General features: G+C 36.4%; 1 protein-coding gene across 1 annotated transcript in view; it reads right to left on the bottom strand.

The window, feature by feature from the left end:
* Positions 1-13,365, bottom strand: part of LOC129453267 (macrophage mannose receptor 1) — a 45,068-nt gene extending 31,703 nt beyond the window's left edge. Inside the window, exons 1-13 of the mRNA XM_073859585.1 lie at positions 13,109-13,365; positions 12,386-12,787; positions 10,998-11,171; positions 10,265-10,420; positions 10,071-10,184; positions 9,467-9,607; positions 5,492-5,674; positions 4,924-5,081; positions 4,703-4,816; positions 3,940-4,055; positions 2,008-2,156; positions 1,712-1,908; positions 1,380-1,495 (exon numbers count right to left, since the gene is read on the bottom strand). Of these exons, the coding sequence (XP_073715686.1) occupies positions 1,380-1,495; positions 1,712-1,908; positions 2,008-2,156; positions 3,940-4,055; positions 4,703-4,816; positions 4,924-5,081; positions 5,492-5,674; positions 9,467-9,607; positions 10,071-10,184; positions 10,265-10,420; positions 10,998-11,171; positions 12,386-12,787; positions 13,109-13,181 (2,093 nt within the window). The 5' untranslated portion in view covers positions 13,182-13,365. The remainder of the gene's footprint in view (positions 1-1,379; positions 1,496-1,711; positions 1,909-2,007; positions 2,157-3,939; positions 4,056-4,702; positions 4,817-4,923; positions 5,082-5,491; positions 5,675-9,466; positions 9,608-10,070; positions 10,185-10,264; positions 10,421-10,997; positions 11,172-12,385; positions 12,788-13,108) is intronic.
* Between the last annotated feature and the right edge of the window lie 5,933 nt (positions 13,366-19,298).

The raw sequence follows: 19,298 nt of genomic DNA, 5'->3' as shown, positions 1-19,298 counted from the left end.
GCCGCTGTAGAAATCAGATGTGTGGATTCTGACATTGAGTCTGTTCTAAAAGATATCGACAGAGCATTGATTTTTAAAAAAGGGAACAGAGAAACGCAAGCAAGGCATTTGTTGATGTTTTTGCCGTCCTTCGTATGGGATTCAGCAAAAGTTGGTCGCACTTATGGAGGACAAAGTTAAAGAAGTAACTGAAATGGGCATCACGGCAATGCAACTCGGCGTGCATGTCTCTGATGCAGAAAAAAGGGTCTTGCAAGAACGGTTGATAAGGTATTCCCATTGGTTGCTAAAGGGTAAATTGACATACACCAGTGATTATTCTCCAAGCCATGAAAGGAATAATTCATGATTACTCATGGTTTTAGATGTACTGTTGCAGTAGTTTTAGGCAAAAATAGCAATTTTTCTATCTCAAAACCACTAGGTGGCGCTATGTAAAAAATCTTGCATGGAACTTCAGGGCATGACTGTGTTACATCTAGCTAGTTTCACACCTATACACTTTAGTTTAGCAAAGATCAGTTGTAAGACCATAAGGCTTGCTTGATATGAAAGGTTTTGTTCAATTATAAGGCCAACTAGTGGTGCAGACATTAGAGCTGAAGATCTTTGGCATTAATGGAGAGAAGTGCCGAAGCAAATCCCGCGGAGCCTTTATCTTAATTTCATTATTGCCAAATACCCATCTTAATTCAGAATGTATTATCTTTATTTAATTTGTTAAGAAATAATTATTTTTATTGGCATGTTGGCCTATAGTGTATTGCATAGGCCTATTTAGAGTAAGATGTTACGATGTTACAGATTACTTATTTTATTTCTTTGTTTTAACTTCCAAGTTGCGTAGCCTAGTTAGTCATAAATAAATAATGTTTAAACCTGTGTAAATTACTCATTCTCGACAAAAGCTGTGTACATGCACACATTTAAATAATGTCGGGCTGTAAACGGGTTCGGGCTTTTAAAAAGCTGTCAATCAAAATTTTTCTTTGGGTTCGGGACGAATTCTGTCGGGCTTAAAAAACACAAAATGTAAAGGTATTTTTTAGTTTTTCGCAAATTTCAGCCATTTCTGATGGAAATTGTAATATAACGGCAATAGAGTTTTTTGTTCAGAAGGTAATGCCTTGTTCTTCCTATGGTGTTTTCGAGTCGATCAGAATAACCCCCGAGGAGATATTCGCACATGTTTTTAAGCGCTATTTTACTGTGCGTAAGGCGAATCCTGGCATGCCTGCCATAGACCGCAATTGCGGAAGAAGAGGAAGAATCGGCAGAATAATAATAAAAAAAACTAACAGATACAATCTTCGCCCATTCTAGGCTTGACCCCCTAAATAAAGAATATATTCTGTGTGTTAGAACATGTAAGTACTTACCATAACACACTCATTTCATCTTCTGAATGAAAGCTTGCTAAATCACCACCAACAGCTCGACAGAAGTCACGGGCTTCAAACCAAGTCTTCTTCTTATCCTTTGTCATTCTATAGATCTAAGAAAAACATATAAAAACTGTGATTGTCCACAACACAAATAATATGATGTGTTTTATTGGTTAATAATTATATTAATATTAATGTTGCATCCTTATAATGTTACATTTCTAGAATTTGTGGTATTTCTGTGCTTTCTGTGATATTTTTAAAAGTGTGTTAATGTTGTTACAGACACTCAGTGTTTCAGGAGAATTGTGTGTCTTCACATTTACCTGAATACAACTTCCTGGATCTTTTTTAGTCCATTTAGCCGGGCAGCTGAGAGGTCGTGTGGTCTGTGGCTCTCGGGTTGTAGTGACTCCTTCTGCCATTTTCTTACAGATGTATTTCTGTTTAGTGTTGCAGGCCAATACATCCCATAATCCTGCTGAAGTTCCTGTTAACATTGCTACACAACCTCTGTGCTTATCTGAGTGTGAAAATACAAAGATGTGAGAAGGTAAACTCTTGTAGATTTGACTTTGATTGATGTCACACAGACCGAACGCAATGAAACTCATCAACATACCTGGCATGCCTACATTAAAGTGTGTAAACTTGACTTCATCACCATTGATCCACTGGAATTGCTCATTCTGATGAGTATTAGATAAACCAATCCAGAAATATTTCTCAGGTCGAAGACCAACCAGACTGATGAGAAACGTATTCTCATATCTAATAGCAAAGATATGACATTGTATTATTCTTATCACTGTAATTCAGTAAAGTATTACTAATTATTAAACATTTCTAAATTGTAAATTAGTCTGTGAATTCCATTCGGAAGTGATTATCCCTAAACCCGTCGAAGATCAGTAGCCTTGTCCAACCAGACTCTCGTACATTCATTTCATTTGTACATAGAGTCTGGCCACGCTCCATTGCAAAGCGTTACTTCCGTTAAGGAGGGTCCTCTGTTGAAGTTTAAAACTATTGGATCTGCCCAGATCACTCTGAATCTGCCATAACCAATCGCTAACGTTTGGTCGTGACGTATATCTTGCACCGAAACCGGCCGGAAACAACAAGTAAGAATAATCAGACCAACAAAACTTAGCAAACCTGGTTCTTGCTCCGGCTTTAACTTCTGTATATTCGGCAGTTTTGCAACAACGGACCGAATAGCTTTTCTCACGTCTTTCTGCGCTGCCATTACTGAACTACAACTCAAACTGACGCACGACCTCAACGTCATCGTTCTTAGCCACCCCCATCTGTTCGCTGATTGGTCCTGCAGATTTTTGCAGGAGAAAACAAAACTCTACACAGCAGACCCAGACGTAGTACTGAAGCGAAATGAAAATTAAGCGGAAGCACGTAGGAGGGCGGAGCCAGGCTAGAAGATCAGTGCCCTTGGATGTAAACTTTCGAGGATGTAACGTTACCACAATAATGTCACATCGTGCGGACGAATAAAATACACTTGGAATCAAGCAATGACAACAATCATTTTCTCTGGACCAATCTGTTTACCCGTTTCTCCCCCAAAAGGATGAAAAAACACAGTTTAGAACTGCAGTTAAGGATGCTTACAGTTGCACACTTGATAATTTATTTTCGCGTGGCATGACTATTAAAACACGTTGCGAGATTTCACCACTGATAAACTAAATATGAATAAAAAACAAGTTATAGTTTTATGACACCAAATACTGCTGGTTTGATCTCATTTTTGACCATCAAACACAGACAGGGCAAACATGAGAGCCAAGGAATCCCAGATAGGGCGGTGGTCAGCGGGGCGAGTGAACATTAACGTCAGTTGGTGTTTTTGGTCTTGTCCAAATCTTTCTTAGCAAACGTTCAAACAGGCGCTATCTTTACTAATCGACTGCAGATTTGAATATTACACATATATATTCTCGACTGAACTAATCTTAAATCTACACGTTGTGACCAAGAAATGGTAATATTAACGGCTATTCCGTCCATTGAGTTGTTATGAGATTCAAAACAGCCGAAAGTGTTACCTGTTATTATGGCCTTCAAATCAGTGGTGGAAGAAAGTAGTTCCCAAGCAAAGAGGCTTTAAAAATAACTCTGCTTGTTTTCTAGTTGTTGTTTTATAGGCCTACGGCCTCGTGCCTCTTACCTAATCACAGCCGTGATTATATAAAGTTATACCACAGGTCTGTTGAATGTTGCATTCTGATTGGCTGAGAAATGTTCTATAGGTGTTGTTTATTTTTCTGTAAACCGCACACCTAACTTTTCAAATGTCTTAAAAATAGGCACCAGAGCAATGTTTGTGATAACCGTGGTATAAGCGGAATAATTGACTCTGGTCTTTTGAATTATTTGATGCACACCTGCGGCGTAACAGCACTCCGCTTCGCGTCGCGCCGCATTACCGCCTTAGTGTGCATTATTTTCTTATAATTCAATGGCCCGTCGTCAATTATTCCTTACCTATGTCACACTCCTACTCGAGCGATATTACTAAATATCATCTACTCACCTGCTGTCAACATCAACCAGGTTAGCTGCAGTCTGCTCACACGTCAGTTTGGCATCATCAAATGTTTTGGTTTCCATGGCAACATTATAACAGTAATAGCCAAACCTAAACCAACCCTGTGAAAAGAAATTCTCACTATCAACAAATGTCCCTTAAATATAATTTACATCTGTATATTTACACAACACTTAATACACAACAACACAACATCAATAATGTCTCATGACCACATAACAGACAGAAAACACAGAGACTGTAAAAATTATATACATTTATAATGGTTTTACAAAAACAACTTGATGTTAATGTTACATTTCACTTTGATTTGTAATTTGTCAGTTGCCGTTTCTCAATACCAAGTACGCCAAACTCGGACTTGTGTCCTTCGTAGTTCGAACTTGCAAGTTCAGACTCGGAAGAACGAACTCCTGATGCGAAATGCATTCTGGGAAACTTCGCTGTCATAAGTCCACACAAGTCTCCTCTGATGCATCCTCGATAAAATGGGCGGTTCAAGAACACATCCGGGGATTTTATGTGAACTTGGGCTAGATACGAACTTTGAATTGGAAAAAAAGTACTTGGGTCGCGACTGATGACATTTCACAAGTCCACAAGAACGCAAGTACAGACAAGAACGCATATTGAGAAACGACTAGTGTGTTTATTGTGTGACTTAAGTGTGAGTATTTGTTGACTTTCTTCATTATTTAATGTTTGTTTATTGAAGTAAAATAAAGAGTATGAGGTGATGCAGACTCACAGCTGGACATCCAGGACTGATGACCTCTGGAGATCCTTCAGGTTTAGTGGAAGCTTTCTTCTTACAGATGAAACCATGAGCTGACTCACACAGATGATCTGACCACTTTCCCTCCTATTACACAAATGTAAAGCATCACTAATGAAAAATTATGACCATAAAACAATCAGAAAGAAACTATATTGAGAAAAAGATGCAAAAAGAAAATAAAAACTACCCACCTGTCCTTTGATAAGAACACAATCCTCCATTCGATTTGTGATGTGTGAAGGTTCTCCAACAAACCATTTAGTGAAGGTGACCTGTGATCTATCTGACCACTCAAACAGATTCTGAATCCTTTGATCATTAAGACCAATCCAGAGCTCATCAGTCGACACTACACAACAACAACAAGATTTTGATAATCTAATAATCAAGGATTGCTTTATTTGTATGTTGTCAAAACAAAATCTCCTTTAAACAGGTGCCATATGATGTAGTTTATCGTCAAGGTCACCACCATATTGGACCTGGCAAGAGTGATCTACAAGCAAACCGAAGTAATAGAAGAGCTGTGGGATTTCTATAATCATATTTCCTGTTACATCAAGCACTGGTTTGGAAATATATTAACGTTATTGTGCTTTCTATCTAGAAATGCGTCAGTTCCACCGTTTGTGTTTTAGGACATTGCGATTTACTTTCTATGCTCAGCCATTCGCATTTATATATTTTTATTTCTTTTGTCAGACAACAATGTGTAGGTTTTTTGTGTGTTACTAAAACGATTTAGTTGTGCAGACGTACTGTATCCAGTCTGAGATATGATGAAACTGTGTTCTTCTATGTTGTGAATGCTGGCCAGATCTGATCCTTCTCTGTGACACTCGGCCAAAGCATCACTCCACGTCTTATTTGTGCGCTGCAGATAATAACAGTGACCGGCATATGGTACCCATGCCACTGGACAGAAGTTAGGCTGATCTTTACCTGAGTGAGAGAGAGAGAGAGAGAGAGAGAGAGAGAGAGAGAGAGAGAGAGAGAGAGAGAGAGAGAGAAAGAAACAATAACATTAATCAAATATGGGCTCTGTGTGTGTTTCCACAAAAATAATGGAAGATCTATGAAAGAGGTACTGTACTGTATAATATGTACCTTTTAAACAATGTATAGTAATGTGAATATTATTAATGTTTGTAGACAGTAGGCTATATAGATATTTTTTGCAGGCTAGATAGTTTGCAAGCGTGGTTTCGAAAGTTAATTTTTTTTATTTATTTTATTTTATTTTACAATTCTACATGAACTAGGTAATAGTGCTTTGCCAAACTAAAAGTGTTTTGCCAAACTAACCGAGACTGGGCCTTACCGACCCGGCTTTTCTGACGAGGCTAACGTACCCCTGAGTCTCTTATCACTTTCCCAAGATACGGTCCGGACCTCCCGCTAGCATCTAGCAATTAGTATGTGGTCCACAAGCAGTATACAACCCCAGCCGGATCTAAATTTCTGTCATTTGTGAAAATATTGCGTTTGAAAATGTTTTATTACGGGAATATGTTAGCATTGTCAAGGGAAAACGAATGTATTGTTGAGACTGCTACACCACAATTTACTCTGGAATCATTGTGTGTCATGAGTTTCTTCTCCTGTAGTGTACTTATTAGTGATACTTTTTTGCTTGATTTGTCTGTTGGCAACATAAACTGTTAATAATAATATATAAAAATAATAACACAGTATGGTCTGTACTGCTTACAATACCACTGAGCACGCGCACGGCACATGACGTTAGTAGTGGGGCGTGGCCAAAGCAGCAACAGCTCATAAATATGTAATGACTAGCTCAAAACAGCACAATCTGAAATGCCCTGAAACAGAGGCTACTAGAGATGGGTAACAATCAGTGGCGGCTGGTCACTAGGGGGCGCGGGGCGCCGCCCCCTTAGAGCTGGCCAGAGAGGAAAGCTACTTTAACATGTTACCAAAAAGTTAAATATATAGTGCAAATTAATACAAAATAAATTCATTTAGTTGTACTATTTCACTGTTAGTCATGTTATAATTTATTTAAACCAATTAAAAATCAAAACTGAGTTTGTTGTGTGTGTGTCATGTTTGTGTATCTGGGGCGCACTCCTAATGAGTGTCTATGTAGGTCAGGAAAAAGTGTAAAAACATGTGACCTGAGGCTGAGTTCTAAGTGGCTGGTTTCAGATCCGCCCTGGGGCGCAGGACTGTGCGCCCCAAACACTCCCACTTATGTTGAAAGCGAATCAATGTTGCTTTCAATGTTTTTGACCTCCTGTGATTGGATCGTTAGAAGAGTCTCATAACCGCGTTGGAGATTGCTGTGTTAACTGATAGCTACAGTACAGATCAGTGAAAGCAAGTGAAATATCATGAGATGAAGGAAAATATGCTTTTATCTTTACAAAATCACCCAATACAAGGTATTTAATTGATGAATAAATAAAGGATTAAGAAGCTTGGACCAGATTGACCAACGGAGTCAAATGATGTCAGTCTGTGTTCTTCACCACTTCTCATGGCAAACAGAGTTGGCTAGCTGGATATCATGTAAGTCTTCTTGAGTTTTATTTTTTCCCTGTTTGCTGTTTTAAAGTCTGAATGTGTGAGAGACGTGCACGACATTAACTTTTGTGGCACGTTTGAGCTTGTGTTGCGTGGACATATTGAGAGCGAGAGCTCATATAATCCGGTATATTACGTGGCTTGGTCAACTTTGTTGTTAGTTTTGTTGTTGTAGAGTTTAAAAAGCACCCACGAGAAAAGCACTGTTTTTAAGGAAACTTCACGAACCGTGCATATTGAGCTGATGGACTGTATGTAACAGTTACTTAGTCTGTTGTGAGGGAAAAATGTGCTTGTGCTATGGCTATAAAAGCAAAAATAAACGTATGAGCCTGTGATTAGGCAACTTTAGTGTCTCTTTTTGTGTGTGTTCGGTCGCGTTAAACGAAAAGTCTTTGACTGAGAAAATTTAAGCAGGATAAAGAAAAATATGAGCGCCATTTTGGCAGATGCCCATACAACTCAACTTGAGAATGTAATTCCTATGTATGTCCAGTTGGTGGCAGTGTGTTGCTCAAATGACGCCCTGGTTTCTAGACATTCTCGCGATATTTTGATGTCATACACTGATTGGTCTGCGCATGGCTGCTGAAGTTAAACACTAAAGGAGTGCTGCAACAAGACACTGTCTAAGGTAAAGATACAAAATCTAATGACAAGAGTCTGCATTCATCTGCCTTCATGTTTTTATTACATAAGATGGTTTCAGATGAGTTTAGTTCAATTCAGATTTTTACATGTTTATTGATATTTTAATCGCAGTAGTATTTTGTTATTTGATTTGTTCATATTTGCCTGTTCAGCATAAAGCTCCGTGTTTTATTGCCTCCGCTGTCAATGTGAGAAAAAAAATTTAATTAATCTGCTTCATATTAGGTAAAGTGATGCACGGTCTCCGTTTATCTGTTCTCTAAACAAATGAATAAACACATTTGACTTGTATGCTCGTCTTGTAGGTTTATGATTAGAAATGGACATGTGAACGAAAATGAAAATAATGAAAACATGAAATGACGGATAATAAATGACTGTGAAGGACTCTTTACAACGCTGTTTTTCAAAAGAAATGACGGAGATTGAAAATTGCAACCTCTCTGTGTGTGTACGTGTGTGTGTGTGTGTGTGTGTGTGTGTGTGTGTGTGTGCGTGTGTGTGCGTGCGTGCGTGCATGCGTGTGAATGATTACCTTGATATTAGTTCATTACAGATTCATAGTACATTTATTTCGTGTGTTTGATTTCAACTGTAACATTTTCAGCATTAAATGCTAATGATACTCATCACCAGATAAATAGCTATTAAGAGTACTGCATTACTACAGTAAAAGTTTGATTTTGAGTGTCGCCCCCCCAAATTTTTTTTAGCACCAGCCGCCACTGGTAACAATCTTTTCCTCCAAGCAACTTCGAGCAAACAACTTTTGAAACATGCTTTATGGAACTCATATACCTATTTAAAGGAACAGTATGTAGGATTGTGGCCAAAACTGGTATTGCAATCACAAAACTTGTGGCTAAAACTGGTACTGCAATCACACAACTGGTGCCAATACACAAAATGACAACATAAACATCAGTTGAGGGCTGCAACTCTTTTTAAATGACAATATCCTGGCCAGGCCACTGTTGTCAGTGATAGAAGTATTTGAAATGAAAATGATTTCTTAATGTCTAGTGACATATCAGGGCCATTTTATGATTAATTGATATAATTTTTTTACATACTGTTCCTTTAACTTGTGGAAAAGCAGTCATAATATGGGCACTTTAATATATTTCTATATGGCCCCAAACAAGTTTCATTTGAAACCTGAAATTGTGTGTGCCCGTTGTTTCTTTCTTGTTAAAGACGGCCTACATTTTGCAGATGACGTGCTTATTTTATCAGCAGTTAAAATTAATCAGCATGTGCAAGTGTACTTCGTAATGTACAATGTAATATTAGGGGAAAATATTTAGACATACAATCAGTTAATCATATCTATATATGATAAAATACCACAAAAGGTTCAAAAGCTGTTACTGGGACGGTGTCTTTTTTATAGGTCTTTAAACAAGTGATGTATTCATTTTGAACCATTATTTAACTGTGAGGTACTTATATGCACCCTTTCAGTAAAGTTGTACCTTTACAAAGGTGTTGGGTTTTTTTTGGAACCATGAAGCCACAAAAGGTCAATCTATGTACCTGTTGAAGGCTTGATATCTGTTGAATTTCCCTTGCGGCAAATGTAACCTAACTTCTTACTGCAGGCCAAACTTTCCCACTTGGATGCTTTACCAGCGTTTAATGCAGCACAGTTAAGACCCGGCTCCAGAGAGGGATTACCTACAGGAATATAAAGATGACATTCAATCAATAAAAACATTTACATCTAAATCATTCAGCTGTTTTTCAACTGGATCATGGGTAAAGTTCACTGTGTTTCCTTAAAGCAAAATCTCAGTGTTTATATGGGTCCACACTACAGAGTCATAAAAAGTAACACCAAAGCAGTCTGCAATCTGTGACTTTATACTCATTATGCCCTTTTCTTTTTGAAATAAAAAATTGCATTTTACATCTTACTACTTATTTATGAACTTAGGTTTAGATGTTGGCTTTGTTTTATTTAAAATCACCATTATGGTGATCAGTGTTTGTGTTAGTTTGACTCTTGATTTTTATTTTATTATTTTTTTCTGGCTGCTATAACTTTGTGTGTTTAAAGCATATTTGTTATGGCGAAGAAGATACCATGTTGCAATCCTATAATTTAACACAGGGGATTTTGCTGTGTCATGAATGTTACCTGGAGCCCAGTTGAGATATCTGAATGGGTTTCCATTACTCCATTGCCATCCACTCTTAAAGTCAAGACTGTTGAGTCCAATCCATAAAGCTGAACCCAAGAGATCTGTCAAGCCTGATATATAAAGTTCATGAAATTCTGCATTGTTTAGTGGATGATCATTTTAGTTTAGGTTAACAGTGGGATCTGTGTACCTGATATATAAGACTGTTCATGTAGTTCTGATATACTGAGAAGATCTGCATCTTGTTGTTGGCAGCTGGCTCGAGCTTGATGCCAGGTCAGTGCTGATTGTGTGTTTCTCTGATATAATACACCAGTTACTGGATCACTGTCCCATCCTGAGACGCCTATTGAGTCAAACAATAATTAAAATTATAATCAGCTTTCACTCTTTCCCCGCCATTGACGAGTTAACTTGTAAATTAAGAGAAACGCTTCCCTGCCAATGACGAGTATTTCCAGCATTCCGCAATAACCGCTATTATCCAAACTATAATACTCTAACCCAAATTATAAAACCCAGAAGTATCACCCTAGGGCAAACAGCTGTATGTCTGTGAAAGTTTTGAGGATCGCTCAGCATCTGATCTCCATCAAAAGTCCTTCACAATAATGGTATTATCTTAATTTGGTGTTTTTGAAGAAACCTACCCATATTTGAGAAGTGATAAAAAGGGAACTAATGAATGTAGGATGAAACTTTTTTTGTTTGAAAGCAGAAGTCTGCTCTTTCATTTGAAATATTGTATGTTTATATTTTTTTAGAAGAACATTTTCTGGAATAAAACTTTTGTGAAAATCATTAAAAATGCTGCCGCTGGCTGGCAAATAAAAAAAAATGCTGGCAGGGAAAAAGTTAAAAGCTTTATGTGCTTTTGCATGCAATTTATCATTATATTTGCTGTATTATATTTATGGTCTTACGTTTGTCTGGACAGAAGCCCCACTTCTTCTTTGTATCATAATCTGTCTCAGTTGAACACCACAGTTTGTCATCTGATCTTCCCTCCGTGATGCACTCAGCGTACCACTTGTCATTAAACTTAAAGGGAAACTGACATGGCTTTCCAAATGAATTCCCACCCAGAGTATAAATCTCTACAGGACACAAAATTAGAGGAAAGAAAGAGAAATATCGATGTAGTGAATGAGTGAATCTGATGGGTTGTGACTCAAAACTGGATCAGAAGTTTTTTTTCTAATGTGGGCAGTAGGGCAATAAACGATGCTAAATATATAATGCAACTTTGTTTTTACTATAACCTACAGTAAAAGTCAAGTAAAAAAAATGTATAGCACTTTTTACAATGTTTCATTACTTTAAATAAACCTCAGGGAAAATATGAAATATATTTAGCATATCATTATTGCAAATGTTGCTGTCCACATAAATAGATTGTAATCTAATGAAATGGTAAACTTTTAATGATGAAGTACAAACTTTATCTGGTTCTGTCAGTCAATTGAGAGCTGACGAATTAGTCCCGCAATATACTGTAATCCGTGTTTTCTCAGGATCTTGGATGGTCATGCTCCACTAAGATCTAGGACTGTTACCTTTGTAAACTTTGCTCCGTGGTTTACCAATGAACTTTGTGAGCTAAAACGCAAGGGTCGTCACTTGGAGCATCTGTGTTTTAAAACTGGGCTCACAGCACATAAAGACTTGTATGCTGAACACATACAGACTTATAAACATACTATTTGTGTAGCAAGAACAGATCACTTTGCAAGATCAACCAGCTCTAGTGATTGCAATACAAAAAAAAGAGACATCTTAAGACCACCTGATATTTTCCCCTCACATATGTGCTCAATCAATCTCTGTGAGGATTTTGAATAATTTTTAAATAGAAAAATAAAACATATCCATCAGCAGATTGGCACTTTAGATGTGGGGTCTTTTATCTCTACTGTCTATTTCAACTAACCTATACTTTCATTACTATCCACTTTTTGCCTCCAAAGCTCTGAGAATAATTATAATTTAGACTATTAAAATGTCTTTATCATCTGTCAGCGTGACCCTTTACCTAAACATTTGGTTAAAGCCTGTATTTCTTCTCTCTAATTCTTAATTCCTAATATTATTCACTCTTCACTCATGTCAGGCATTGTACCGGCTTCCTTAAAAACTGTTGTGATTACTCCAATACCTAAGAAACCTAGTATTATTTTATTGTACGATGTCCTTGAGTGTCTATAAAGACACCTATAAATAAAATGTACAATAATAATATTTGTATTTGCATTTACTCAGTTCTTAGTTGCTATCAAAATTTTTTATTTATTACTTAATATTGTAGATGTACCTTGATATCCATGAGAACACAGATTGTCTGTAGTCCCATAAATCTGCCAGTGACTCCAAGATCCATTTCCCTTAGAAAGCAACATGTTCTGTTTCATTCGCTTGCCGTAGTTCAGATGTAACGGTTTTCCCTTTAAGCCAAACAAGGTCTCATTCTTACATTCCCAGGTCTGTAGACGATTGAGCTCTTTACAGGGCAGAAGAATCACTTTCACCCAGTCTTTAAGTCTTTGAGCTCCCAAACAGAGTTTAAGAGAGACGCTGATAATTCTTGAAGAAGAAACCCATCGGAAACGCTGAGCATCAGAAGATACATCACACGGTGCCGTCTGTATAACACTGGCATTAATAACATTCACACATCTGTTGTGATCCTCATTGTAGATGAGAAAAGAGCTGGTGTCTAAAAAATTAATATTATACAATGTGAATGATATTTAATTACACTGACCAAGTTTTTTAAGTCATTCACTAAACCTGAAGTGCCACTGACATGCAGAACTCATAAAGCATCTATATTATTTTTATCTACTGTATTTTGTTGAGAATGATGCGCAACCTTTAACACCACATCTAGATAGACAGATACATAGACAGATATTTGTATGTTATATTTATATGTTACAGTAATGAAAAGTGAAAAAAGATAATAAATATTTAAGTGTCCATTATACAATAGTAATATCTTACATTCAAAAAAAAAATTGAAAATAAACCAATGTACCTGTTTGACTGGACGGCTGTACTGCAGAATACAAACAAATCAAAACAAACAGTTGAAGACCAAACATCTTCATATCTGAACTTGTGATCCACACATGAAGAAATCCAGCGTGTGTTTGAGGAGTGAGACACTTATATACACTCTTGTTAAAGTTTCTATACAGTCATGTGTTTGAAGGGTTCTAGCTTACAAGTGTCCAAAGTTTCTTCCTTATCTTAGGGACTTATTCCTTTTTCCTTACATGCATCTAAATGCCTTTAGTGGTTTCTCCAAACATGAGATTTAAGTCGATGATTCAGTGGCACAGCCTCTTTTACGCAGTTATTTCAGTAAATTACCAAAATTACTTTGCAAGTAAATAAAAAAATGTGCTGTTCACACATGCAACAACATTATTTTTTACCACTAAGATATCATTCACACACACACTGTAAAGAATATACAGCATTTTTGTCAAATCAACATTTATTTTTTATGTTACCTTAACTTAACAAATTAACAATTCAATATTTCAATTTCAAATAGTTTTTTTAAGTTATGTCGAATTTTTACAAGCCAAAACTTAAAATAGTTGAATTTACTTGCAAAACCAAGTTCTAACTTCATGCTGCATTTTTTTACAGTGCATCAATACCTTTTGGTACCAGTAAGTAGAAGGAATGCGGCAAGGTGGGTGCAGGCCTATCGTTTCAGGGGGCAGCACCCCCTCCAATTGTATGGTGATTGGGTGATCTTATTATTTAAGACAAAATATCTGCTATGTGAATTTGGTCATTTACTGCAAGTACAAGCTCTCTTCAGCAGTATTTTGCTCACAGGAACAACACTACTAAACCCTACAATGGTAACTGTAAATAACACATCTTTAGAATATAAATCAAAAAATGTACGACATTATTACACTACAATATAATAATAAAATAAACTAATAATGCTTTAATAAATGATTAATAAAACTATCCTCAAAAAGCCAAAAAATCCTTTAACTCATTCCCCGCCAGTGTTTTTTTTTTAAATAAATTTTTTTAAACAAAATGCCTTCCAAGAAAATTCTCTTCTATAAATATATAAAAATACAACATATCAAATGAAAGAACAGGTCCTCTGCTTTCAAACAAACAAAGTGGAAAAATAGCATTTTTGTTAAAGGACTTTTGTTAGAGATCAGATACAGATTAATGATCAAACATACACAGAGTTTACAATGTTGCTGGTTCAGCTCAGAATTAGCTTCAGTTTTATAAATTTGGTAAGAGCGCCATTTATTAAAAGAATCTGCCAATGGAATTAGAAAAGGTTTCTTTAAATAAGGTTACCTTATCATAAACACTTAATTCAAGAAAAATTTTCTTATTCCATTGGGAGATTTTTTTGCTTGTTTTAAGCACAAATTCGCTTCAATGTTATATTTAATGTCTAAAAACTAGACTTATTGTCCTGGGTCATTTTGCACATCAAGAAAATACATCTTAATTTAAGAATTTTTAGATATTTTGCTGAAAACAAAACAAAATACTAACCAAGAAAACATATTTCTTAGTATTGTTGTCTTGTTTTCAGTACAAATATCTAAAAATTCTTAAATTAAGATGTATTTTCTTGATTTGGAAAATGACCTAGGAAAATAAGTCTAGTTTTTAGACCAAAAATAACAAATTTAAGTGCTTTGGTGCATAAAACAATCAAAGAATCTGCCAATGGGTAAGCAAAAAAATCTTGAACATTTTTCTTAAACACTAAATTCAAGAAAAATGTAAGCAAAATTGGCTTACCCCATTGGCAGATTTTTTTTGCTTGTTTTATGCAAGAAAAAGCATCTCAGATTAAGAATGTTTAGATATTTTTACTGAAAACAAGACAAAAATACTAAGAATATTTTTTCTTGAAAATTATTTTTTGCAGTGTATACTCGATGTTGTGATTTTGATAAGTCAGCAAATTTCTTTGAGGAACTTTTTTGTAATACCAACAGCATAATTCTGCACGTGAATAGTTTTGGTTCCTGATTTCTAAAACAAAAAGGAACAGAAATGGATATTTCAAAATCATGAGTTTTTCATCAATTAATATTATAATTTACTCTAGTTTACTCTTACAATCTCACAAATACATTTGTGCTTGTTGGATTGTACCTTGATAATTTCTATTTAGCACTGTACAGTACAACATGAATGAGAGAGAGAAAAAGAGAGAAAGAGAGATGTTTTAAAATTACAACTGTTTGATTTTTAAAACAGTCTGTGTGTTCTTGAAATATCACTCTGGATTGGTATTTGATCTGTTTCCCTGCAGTTAGGATATTTTTATATATAAAGTCAAGTTTACAATGCATATAAAAAGTCTACACACTCCAGTTCAAATTGCAGGTTTTTGTGTTTTAACCCTTTAGGCGCCAGAGGTTTTTTCCTAAAACGTTTAATTTTGACATGTTACTTTCAAAAGGCTATATCTTAAACGTGATAAGAGATAGAGACTTTCTGTAAATTAGAGAAATATTAAGGATGACACACTTTATGGAGGGGAATAAAATGTCCCATTAAATTTGCATATTATGACGTCATATGTGGCAGCCATCTTGAATTTTCATGAAAAGTCACATGTTTGAATGATAAAATGCAGCACTTCTTTCCCCCAAAATGTCCCTCACCTTCTGTATGCTATATTGCACAATACTGAATGCTCAGGTAAATAGTAAGTAGTAAACAAACTGATCTGCGCGCAGATAGACTAACGTTATGCATAATGGCTCCTCTGCCCCGTGTATAACACCGCCTCTGCTCCTGCTACGAGCTGCATGGCCAGATCTGCCTCGCATGCGCCCCGAGTGGAGAGAATTTGCACAGCTGGGACTATTGCCATTACTGTCGCCGTGATTGTGAGGAGGTGCATGGGACGGAGCACTGGAAGTCGGCCGCTCGCCCGACAGACTCCCAGGGCCCGCTCGGGAAGACGCAGCTCGCTCTACATTGCTTGCACGGTAAAAAGACTGGACGCGCATATTACCTCCAGCCTCATTCCCCACACCTGTAACACGCCTGCTAACCCGATGAATTCTCCGACCCCGTGTAACATTCCCACCACTGACATTGGGCAAAGGATTTATCATGTGCTTGGTGTATAGCTACACTTTCACTTTGTGCAGCCGCACGATTGCAAAGCAGGGGCGCGTCTGAATCGTGGTCACTAAATGAATCACCAGCATCTTCTGAAGGCAAATATTCCCCTTCAGAATCATTGTCAGCGAATATAAGACCCAACACTTCATTGCAGGTAAGCTTTTTTGATGCCATTATATGATCATGTATTGAAAAAACTCGCTGAGGTTATCGCTCTGATAAAATGACTCACTTGCACACTAGCTATGCTGTTGTGCACTTCAATGCGCTCTTGCTCTAAGAGTTTGTATAGAAGCATGATGTTTTTCTGAGTCGGGTATAAAGTAGGACATGTCTGCCATCTAGTGGAGGGGGGGGATGAACGAAATTTGACACCCTATGTGACAAAATCGGCAGTTACATTCAGTGACGCATCTTGTCGACAAAAGTCGACCGTGGCGCCTAGAGGGTTAAAAAACGAAACCAAGATGAATCATTCTGGAATCTAACAATATAAATCATTGTACAATAAAAGTACAAGAACCTGATTGCATAATTGTGCACAGCCTTTTATAATAGGGATTGTGGAAGTGTTTAGAATCAACCAATAACAATTAAATATTAATTAGTAAATACCTATCATCAATTAAAATGACTATTTAACCCTTAACAAAGTGTGACCGCACTGTAAAAAGAATACTGTGAAAAATACAGTTACTTGCTGGCAGCAATTAGCAAGTAAGTTGCTGTATTTCATTTCACAGTATTCTTACTGTAAATGTAATTGCAGTAAAATTAAAATGACTCTTTTACAGTAATAATCAGAGTACTGTATTTCATAACTACTACTGTAATAGGGATTACTGCATTTATTTTGTGTACTGTAAAATGAAGACACTGTTTGTCACAAAAATGCCATTTATTTTCTCACTTTAAATTACAAAAAAAGAGTAAACTTTGGAATTAAATGAACAAATTTACCTTTCTGAAGTAAAAATTCAGATGAAAGTGTGGAATCTCGTAGCTTTCCTTGGCTGAAGAAAAAAATCCTCTAGAAATTTGAAAAAAGACAATGATGCTTTGCAGATCTACAGCAACATGCTGTATACAAGTTCTACAGTAAGCATTTGCTAATTTTACAGTAATAATGCTGTGAAAACTACAGAAATTTGTTACAGTGCGGTTCTAAAGGTTTTTTTCTGACAGCAGTTTGGTAATATCCAGCTGAAAAAGTCATAGGCAGCAGAGAGCTTACTCAACATTTCCAAGACATTAAATATACTATGAAACACTGTTAAGACAATAATCAACAAGTGAAGAAAACATGGCACAACACTGACAGTACTAAGACCAGGAAATCCAGCTAAACTTTATGAGTAGACCAGAGGAAAACTGGCAAGGGAGGCTGCCAAGAGGCCTACAGCAACATTAAAAGAATTGCAATAACATCTGGCAAGTACTGATTGCTTCCTACATGTTACAAACATCTCCAAGATTTTTCATGTTTGGGGTATGAGCCTGTTTTAACCAAAAACACATCCAAGCCCATAAGTTTGTAAAACAATATTTCAGTTTATTTCTCTCTAACCAATAGGCTACGACTGCCTAATATTGGATAAATGCATTTTCAAGGTTCGACAGCCACCCTGCACCAGCGTCTCTGTTCATATTATATTATTTGGGTCCGAAATGCTACATGATTGCATTATCAAAATGCTGCTGTGTACCCACACAGAAAACAGATAAGAGAAATAATGTATGTTTACTATTCTGTATGTATGTTCTGTACATTCTTTGTTAAAAAAGAGAAGAAAGAAAGGCGTCAAAATGTTCAGTGTTGTTTGCATTATCTTGGTATTATTATGTTATTCTAGGATAAATACCCATATCTCCTGAGGGTTTTCAGAAAAAATACTAAGAATTGTCAACGTTTACCAAAAACGTAATATCTAAGCCTCTGTAGCACTTAGAAACATAAAATAAAATGCATTTTAAAGGCGTGCAGTGTTAGGATTTGACCGGGGGGATAGGAGGCAAAAGTGACACAGAAGCCGCTTGGATTCAGGTAAGGGGTTATTTATTAATGACACACGTGGTAACAATCCCCAACACACGGTGTAAAAATAGAAAAATAATCAAAAAGAAAATAAACTGTACAAAATATACACTATATACAAAGTATTTACACGCTAGTTCAGCTAAATCAACTGATCTGAACTGCATCAGCAAGAAGTCAGCAATAAACTTTGTACACCATCAAACACAAACTCCTACAACAACCCACACTGACTGACTGTGTGGGAGCCATTTTATATTGTTAGCTCCGCCCCTGGACCAAACCATTCTGAAATTGTTAGGGGTAAAAACATACATGGGCAACACAATATACATTATACAAAATATACATTATACAAAATATACATTATACAAAATATACATTAATGAAAATAAATAAGTACAAATACAAAATTCCACAGACATATCAAACAACCATTAAGACTTTAGACAGAAAAACAAAACACTTTTATACAGGCATGAACTGGTGACCCATATGATGTCACAACCAAAATGGCTGCTCAGCATGGTAAGTGTATAAAAGTCCCAGGTTGTATATTGCACAGGTTTGGTTCTGGAAAATGGAAACTGGTGAGTGTTTGTAATCTTTGTATACGTGTTTATTGCCCAATAAATGATTAGATAAAGAATATGCGTGTGGTTATTTCAATGTTTTATGGCAGATGAAATGTAGTTTTGTTTGGCAAGTAACAAACAGTGATAAACAACATAAAACATTCACATTAAACACAGATGCACAATACACTACACCACTACACAGATCCGTGTATACATTAAATGCCAGCATTCATATCGTGCTTGGTGTTAATGGTGGCTGTGTAATAATAATAGTTGTGTATGAGGCTAGTCACTGTGACATGCAGTATCAGGCTCAAATGGGTTAAACTTCTCGTTTAGTTTTTAAAGTCTGTCAACCACATCAAATACACGCACACACGCTTGCACGCACTTTGTAACCCTCATGCTTAACATAAGCAAAGTGTGAAAAAAGCAGTTGAGCTTGTATTTCTGGGCCAAAC

Source organism: Misgurnus anguillicaudatus, chromosome 21, assembly GCF_027580225.2.
Source record: "Misgurnus anguillicaudatus chromosome 21, ASM2758022v2, whole genome shotgun sequence".
Lineage (NCBI taxonomy): Eukaryota > Metazoa > Chordata > Actinopteri > Cypriniformes > Cobitidae > Misgurnus > Misgurnus anguillicaudatus.
The sequence above is the reverse complement of the archived record's forward strand: the minus strand, read 5'-3'. Positions and strand labels throughout refer to the sequence as shown.